The 8409-nt window shown below is 38.5% G+C and overlaps 1 protein-coding gene across 1 annotated transcript in view; it reads left to right on the top strand.

The window, feature by feature from the left end:
- The window catches only part of rorca (RAR-related orphan receptor C a), an 18548-nt gene extending 10157 nt beyond the window's left edge, over positions 1 to 8391 (top strand). Inside the window, exons 2-10 of the mRNA XM_020622352.1 lie at positions 2236 to 2321; positions 2464 to 2605; positions 2753 to 3193; positions 3342 to 3463; positions 4037 to 4169; positions 5294 to 5401; positions 5551 to 5661; positions 7179 to 7291; positions 7414 to 8391. Of these exons, the coding sequence (XP_020478008.1) occupies positions 2236 to 2321; positions 2464 to 2605; positions 2753 to 3193; positions 3342 to 3463; positions 4037 to 4169; positions 5294 to 5401; positions 5551 to 5661; positions 7179 to 7291; positions 7414 to 7575 (1418 nt within the window). The 3' untranslated portion in view covers positions 7576 to 8391. The remainder of the gene's footprint in view (positions 1 to 2235; positions 2322 to 2463; positions 2606 to 2752; positions 3194 to 3341; positions 3464 to 4036; positions 4170 to 5293; positions 5402 to 5550; positions 5662 to 7178; positions 7292 to 7413) is intronic.
- The last annotated feature ends 18 nt before the right edge of the window (positions 8392 to 8409 follow it).

Here is an 8409-nt window from a genome sequence, read left to right as displayed (position 1 = left end):
TCTTTGTTAAAATGGTTGAAAATGAGAAATACTGTCCATTGGTCTCTATGAAGAGAAAGAGTCAGGGGCTGTAGTGGTGATATCACACAGAGTGGTGAGGCTGTTGAATTTGTCTAAAAGATTCTCTCTACCAAACTCTGTTCAGAAAATGAATACCATTATATACAGTCATTCTTTAAGCTTTATGGCATGGCAACACAAAGGAATCACTCACTTACATCACCTATTTAAAAATAACCAGTTCATATCATTTAATACACTGATCCAGCAGTACGGAGTCCAGAGAGAACAGTTTCTCCAGTACAATCAACTAAAATCCATAATTAAGTCAAAGATTAGTGTAACCAATAACCAACTACAACCCTCCAGATTAATTGAAGAAATTATGAAAATTACAGATTCCAAGAAAATAATATCCAAGCTATATAAACTCATATCAAATACAGACTCAACAATAACAATATCAAAGCTCAAATGGGAAAATGATTTAACTCTCCCCCTCAGCTCCGACTTCTGGACAGAAAGTTGCAGTAGCATCTTTTCTATGACCACCAATGCAAACTTACAACTTATACAATACAAGACCATTTACAGGACCCATATTACAGAAAGTAAAATGTTCAAAATGGGTTTCACTGACACAGACATCTACTCACAATGCACTCTAGGCTGCACCAACAGTTACTTTCATGCTACTTGGACCTGCCAACCAGTTCATTCCCTCTGGATAGCAGTGACAGAGAAACTCTCTCCACCATCTTGGGCTGTAGAATCCCTCCTTCTCCATCACTTTGCTTGCTTGGTAATATCACAGACATTAACCACCTTCCAATTAAATACAAAAACCCACTCTTCATTTCTCTAGCTATTGCCAAGAAAACAATCTTTCAAAACTGGAAATCAAAAAAATCACTACACATAAACCACTGGACCAACCTTCTGATAGAATACATCACATTAGAGAAAATGAAATCCACTCACAAGAATAGTTTATCAGCTTTTTATGACACATGGAACCCATTTCTAACACATTTAAACTTGAACCAAACACCTGAGGCTGAGGCCATGCACGTTCCCACCAACCTCAAAAATGTAACCAGTTGATTGTATTAGTAGTACTGTTATCATTGTTGTTGGTAATTTATTTATTTACTTCCCCTCCTTTTCCCTTTCTTGCATTTCATAGACTGCACAAGTTGGAAATACCCACACTTCACACACTACAACCTTGTTAAACACTCTATATCCTTTTGTAATGTCATGTATCTGTTGTCTTGTCTCCCATGTTTGGTACTGTTTTGTTAATGTGTTACTTTGTTTCAATTAAAAAGAAAAAAAGATGGTGAAGGAGAATAAATTAATCTTCCTCAAAAAAAAAAATTCTGTCATAACTCGTCCGCACGACCACAGTTTTCTCTCCTTTTACAAAAGTTTTTCACTGAATTGTAGACACGTCTGAGTTCTTCCTGACAGTAGAACTGTGGAAGCAAATGGATTCACAGAAGATGCACAGTGAGCTGCAGAGTGACACAAGTGCCAACCAACTGCCGCATTGACTCCTATGTAAACAGTATTAGGCAGGTGGTCATGATGTTATGCCTGATCAGTGTATGTTTACCTTGTACACACCTTTGGACTGGGTTTTCTGTGCATATTGCTGGCTATTGCATAACAAGTGCAATAGGGTAAAATCTCTTTACATGCTGTTAATCCTTGCAGGACAGTGGGGCTGCAATTAATTATTTTTATTAACAATAAATCTTCAGATTATTTTCTCAGTTAATTGATTAGCTGTTCTGTCTGTAAAATGTCAGAAAATAAAGAAAAATGACCATCATAGTTTCCCAAAACTTAAGCTCATGTTTTAAAATGGCTTGTTATATCTGACTATTAATTCAAACTCCCAAGATATACAGTTTACTTTGATATAAAAATCATTACAGGGCAAAAACTGGAACAAGACTAATTTTTTCTTGATTGATTAATCAGCTAATCATTTCTGCTCCAGATCATTATGCAAAATGAAAGACACAGTCTTGTGACTATCATTATGCAACAATAGTAGTTAGTATTAAAGCATATTCTTTCTCAACATATCCATATTTATTTATTTGTCTCTGGATAATTAACTGCATAATTAAGCCAATTTGCCTTTTGAGACATCTAATTATCTGTATCTATTCACATGTATTTTACTGTTCCAGTGAGTGTTTCTTCATTCTTCTCTCTCACCAGCTCAAATAGAGGTTATTCCCTGTAAAATCTGTGGGGACAAATCATCAGGGATTCACTATGGTGTCATTACCTGTGAAGGCTGCAAGGTGAGTTATCAAATCATCCCCACCCTCAGTAGAGAAGTGAAAACAAGTGTCCACGAGCTTTAAAGTGTGTTTATGGTGTGAGTCAAGCATTTAGCTGCTCACATTATGCATTGACTCACATTTTGTGTGTCTTTGTCTGTAGGGTTTTTTTCGACGCAGCCAGCAGAACAATGCAATGTACTCCTGCTCACGTCAAAGAAACTGTCTAATTGATCGGACGAGCCGAAATCGCTGTCAGCACTGCAGGCTGCAGAAGTGTCTCGCTCTGGGCATGAGTCGTGATGGTGAGTTCAGTGACTCGATTTATATTTAATTAACTCATAGCTTCCACCCCTGCTTTTTGCTTATTGCAATAAATGATTCATGTAATCTTTGTTTGATTTGGACCATACCTACTTGAATTTATTTGCCTTTACACCCTCCTCTTACAGCGGTGAAGTTTGGTCGAATGTCCAAAAAGCAGCGCGACAGCCTGTATGCAGAGGTCCAGAAGCACCAGCAGTCCCAGGAGTCTGTGGGGGTCGGTGCACATGAGGAGAACAGTGACATGGCTGACCATATCCACACATACAGAAGAGGCTCCATCACCACGCTCAGCGACCTAGACGACATCACCACGCTGCCAGAAGGCCTGCTTTTCGACCTGCCGCTGACCCCAGAGGATACAAGTGGAGAGTACTGTAACCTAGACATGCTGGGTGGCAGTACAGGCAGCAGCTCGTCTTCTCAGAGCTCACCAGAACAGACCAACTTGGATTTTGTAGACAGCAACCACAGTATCAAGCACGAATACCAGCTGTTCCAGGAATCCGGGCTTTTCTCACATGCTATCCTCAACCCGCTGCCCGACAGCTGCTCCCTGCTTGAGATAGGTCAGTATCATTCCAGAAACCCTTGAACCTTATATCCATCTGAAATGTAACAGTACTTCTCATAACATGCTATAACAGTGAAAAACCATAATTTTTGAATAAGAAAGTGCTCTTCCAAGAGAAGTGACAAATGTTTTCCTCTGCTCAGAGCGCATAACTCAGAGTGTGGTGAGGTCCCATATTGAAACAAGCCAGTACAGCACAGAGGAGCTGAAGAGAATGATGTGGACCTTGTATACTCCAGAGGAGACACACTCATACGAAACCAAGGTACTGTATATGTAACAGTAGAACCTCATACACATTTTAATAACTGAGACCTAGAAAATCTGTGCACCACCTAGCTCTTTGAACTTTAAGTAAAATATATTATGAACTGCTCTTTAAAGTTTAAATATATAAGCAGAGAACTTTAGCAAGCACATCATATCACTATACTTTGGGTCATCCTACCTTGTGGTTTTTTGTACAAGGTTCAGAGAGCACTATTTTCAGTTTTTAACCTTATATAAATAACAAACAGAAATTTTTCTAGAGACAAACATCTTAAAAAAACAGAAGTGCTTCCTTCTTATCACCATACTTTGTGCTTACATTCTTAAATTCAGACATTTTCTATCATGTACATTTCCTTCTCAGTTTTCTCTCTTACTAGTCAAGGTTTGAGACCATAACACTAAGAGAAGATATAGAAAATGTTACCAAACATCCTGTAGGTTAAGACATCTTTAGCAGAAATCAGATCACATAACCAGGTGATCCTTGATATCTAAATAATGATAGTCAACAGAGAACAATGGAATATGACTTAAAAGCCTTTCTGTGCTTTGCTTTCTGTTTTAGTCAGCTGAGATGATGTGGCAACAATGTGCCATTCACATCACCAATGCAATCCAGTATGTGGTAGAGTTTGCCAAGCGCATCTCTGGCTTCATGGACCTCTGTCAGAATGATCAGATAATCCTCCTCAAAGCAGGTCAGTGCATGACACCATAAATATGCCCTCTGTGCTAAAAGCTGTTCTGTATATTGTTGTTTAGCCAAATAACAGTCAGGAGTTCTTGCAGACTATTAGTTGTGACAGAGATAGCTGTTGTCATATGATCCATGTATTTCCCTCAAGTTGTAGCTGAGTTCACAGAGGTCAAATATCACATGCAGCAGAGAGACTTGAAAAGGTGCATGGTGTCCTGTTTCTGAATAGTGGTCGGCCTTGTTTAAATCACACAACTTCTCTTATTACAATACTATAAAGTATCGGATCTTTGAATTTTTAAATTCATGTGAGTGCACACAGTTTTTCTCACAAGGCATTTAATTAGACTAATTAGATGTTTTAATGCGATACGAAAGATTTCCACACACATGAGCTGACTAACGTGACTAACCACTGAAGGGTGGAGAAAGATAACGGTGAATGGAGGCTGTGCAAAGAACATTACACCTTGTGTCAGATCTACCACACACACAAAATCAAGACTGGCAACACTAAAGTGACTTGATTTAAAAACAACAGTGCTACACATGCATAGATGTTTTCTATGTCAGATATGAACCAGTGACTTAAGGATAGTTTTCATTCTCTGCCTTGATCACATTGTTCACATCCTTAGATACAGAGGTGACAGTTTCTTTGTCATTAATACTTTCTGCAAATTATATGAAATTACCTTGCCATTAAAGAGTGTTTTACTTTATATAATTAAGTGGAACTTGAATGTCTTCCTCCTCCAACCTGCAGCAGTACATATATTTATCTTGTCAATGATATTCCAAGTGCTGAGTATTGAAAAAGTACCCTCTGTTGTCCATTTTTCTACTTTTAGGGTTTTCCTTTTAGTTCAATTTAGCAGTTTTCATGACAAAACAAAGGGGAGTACAATGTTTAGATTATGCTGTACTGTTCCTTTATATTTACTCATTAGTGAACAGTGGAAAAGTGTGTGCCTGTTTGTACACCCATGAACACGGCCTACATTTGAAGGGATTTTTAAAGTGTGAATGTTTTTTTTCTATCCTCAGCCCAGCAGTTATTTGACTGTGAATATGCTGCTAAGCCTTTTTCTGGATTTTTTTTTTCTTTTTTGTGTGTGTTCACAGGCTGCATGGACGTTCTTCTGATTCGAATGTGTAGGGCCTATAACCCCATCAATAATACAATGCTCTTTGATGGAAAGTTTGCCACTGCACAGCTTTTCAAAGCACTGGGTGAGCCAACATGTTTTTTGATCTCTCTCTCTCTCTCTATCTCATGGGAAACATAAACTTGATGAAAGGATGGGCAGGGGATTTTAGGTCAACTTTCAGTGAGTTTCTGTTCTGATGATGGCCATTTTCCTCCTTGTCCATCTCCCTAGGCTGTGATGACCTTGTGAATGCAGTGTTTGACTTAGCGAAAAGCATGAGCCGTATACAGATGTCTGAGGAAGAGATGGCTCTCTTCTCTGCTGCTGTACTGCTCTCACCAGGTGAGATCACATTTCTCTCACTCAACTGATTTATCTGTATCAGCCAGGGTTGCAAATTAAGTTCTGTATCAGACTTGCAGATTCACTGGAATATTTACACTTAAACTAAATCAACCATTATTTTTCACACACTTACTCTGTAAAAACATACACACACAAGTAATCAGATGTTATCTATTGTCTCTTTACCAGCTACATACTCTAAGCTTATGATGTCATAACCCTTTTTCACAAATACACATCATAACAGGGGTTGGTCTCTTAAAAAAGAGAAAGGAAACATCATTCCTTTCAAATTGGTTCATTTCCAGCATTTTGACACAATTTAACTAAAGAAATAATATGTTGTCAGAACATGATTATTCATGTTGAATTATTCATCCATGCATAACAGGGCTTGAATTTCTGTGTGAGATTATGGGTGTTGCGTATAATTTCAGTGAGTTCTGCAAATGTAGCTTTTACAATGCGGGAAATTCTTCCCACACATTTACAGCAATGTTAAAGTGTGTGTGTGTGTGGCTCAGCACGGTGCCGTTTGTGTCAGATGGGCTGGTCTCCGTCCATTTGAACTATGCTACTTAACAACCTGCATGTCCCCCTCTATATAAAGCTATATGTCCCCTCTGCTGTTGCAGCCTTTGTCTCTATCATATACGGTCAAGTTTTAATGATGGGAACATGAAAGCATGCAAACATGGACCACTGGTTAACGTAAATTTACATCAACCAACATGGATCCCACTCATAAAATCACTGGAACATGAAAGGACTAGCACAAACGGCAGCACCAGTGATGTTAATGTTACTCCTCACACAGGGGAACGATAACATTACAAAGATGAAACAGCAGTCCAAAGACATTTTAGGCAGAATGGCTCAGAATATATTTGCATCTCTAACTTAACAAAGGATAAATGAGCTGCTCAATTTGTAGGATGTACGGTGCTGCACCTTTTTACCTGCCGATGTTACAAAACGTCAACTTTCGCTACTCGGACAACGTTTCAGCATTGAAAATTTCATATCAGAGGTTGGCCCTCACCAAGAGCAGTTTTTTAAAAAGTTATCAAGTTATCAATCACAATTTGTTATAGCAGAGTACAAAAATGAGCTTACGCAGAGCTGAAACAATGTAGCTTGTTATGGCAGTGTTTTATGGAGCATCAGTCCCACATGTTGAGTTTCAAACTGCGACAAAGTAAAGTTTGAAATGGTTCCTGCCTAAAACTGCATTACAGTGCCATGATAATATTTAAAAAAGGCATCAAAAGTTTCATGTCTCTGCACTGTTCAGCCAATGGCTGTCTCAAAGGAATCAATCAAAAAGTTAAGATATGCTTTGAAAAATGGTTAGCAGTTATGTAAAATTATTTACCAAAAGTATATGACACAACTTGTGTAATGCTCAGTACATTTTGTATTCTTGTCATGGATATTTGTACAATATAAATCTTTCCTAGAGTCAGTGTCAAAGTTCCAGAATGATACCATCTTATCTCTGTCATTCCCTTCAGACCGAATGTGGCTGACAGATGTCCAAAAGATCCACAAGTTACAGGAGAAAGTCTATGTGGCTCTGCAGCGGTGTCTACAAAAAGAGGGAGCACCAGAAGAAAAACTAGCTAAGGTACAGAGCCTGTTGCACTGATGTGCTAATTCAGTAACCATATTGACCTGCTGACCCGTTAAACAGCTTTATAAGTTTATTTATTTACTTAATTTGACTCCTTTTCTGTATGTCCCATCCAGATGGTGTCTAAGCTTCCCATAATGAAGTCAATTTGCAACCTTCACATTGACAAACTGGAGTTTTTCTGTCTGATTCATCCTGAGACAGCATATACATTTCCTCCTCTCTATAGGGAGGTCTTTGGCAGTGAAATCAGCTTTCCAGACTCCACAGAGGGCTAGTGCTCTTTAGCTAAAATAGCATGATTCAGATATAAGCGTTGAGGTGTAGGGACGAGGTGATTAAAAAAAATGTGGCAGCCAACTGAGACAAAACCAACCAGCAGCTTAATGACAATCCTGCACACTACACTTTAGGACACACTTCTCTCACCTCTGAGCTCCCAACCCTGTGGAGTAGCTTACACTGCCCTGCAAGCCAGTCCTTTCAGCTTTAGTTTAACACTACAGAAACTGTTGCTGGCTACTCAGTGCATAGTTACCTCTTTTTGGGGGGAATTTAAGAAATTGTTAAAGGGGAGCCGTTATAATTCATATTGATATTTTTCTGTGAGGAGACCTCAAACCTCTCATCACGTTTCATATATAAATTTGACCTTCATTGCTCTAACAGTTCCTGTAAGCTATTATTGAATGTACCCCCTTTTCCCTTAAACGTAAGAGAATGTACATGCTTTAAATCCTCATCCACTTTGTGGAAATTGGCAGTAACAATTCCTGTTTCAGTTGTCAGTCTAGCAACACTTTATTGGCAGTTTATTGTTTCATTCAATATTTTTGTAGCAGTTTTGTATGAACAAACTGATTAAAGGGACCATGATCAAAACTCTCATGCCCACAGGGTTTTTTAAAAACTCTGTACATCCTGGGTAAACATTCAGATTTTCTGCCACCATGCACACCCAGCACAAACATGGCACTTATGCTGAATTTTGTAGGTATTTTTACTAGCACACCCTCAGTCACTGATTTAAACGAGCCCTTTATTTTTTATGCAATGTGAAAATATTTTCATATAGAGTATACTGTATGTCTACACACACACACACACACACA

This window comes from Monopterus albus, unplaced genomic scaffold, assembly GCF_001952655.1.
Source record: "Monopterus albus unplaced genomic scaffold, M_albus_1.0 scaffold279.1, whole genome shotgun sequence".
Taxonomy (NCBI): Eukaryota; Metazoa; Chordata; class Actinopteri; order Synbranchiformes; family Synbranchidae; genus Monopterus; species Monopterus albus.
The sequence above is the reverse complement of the archived record's forward strand: the minus strand, read 5'-3'. Positions and strand labels throughout refer to the sequence as shown.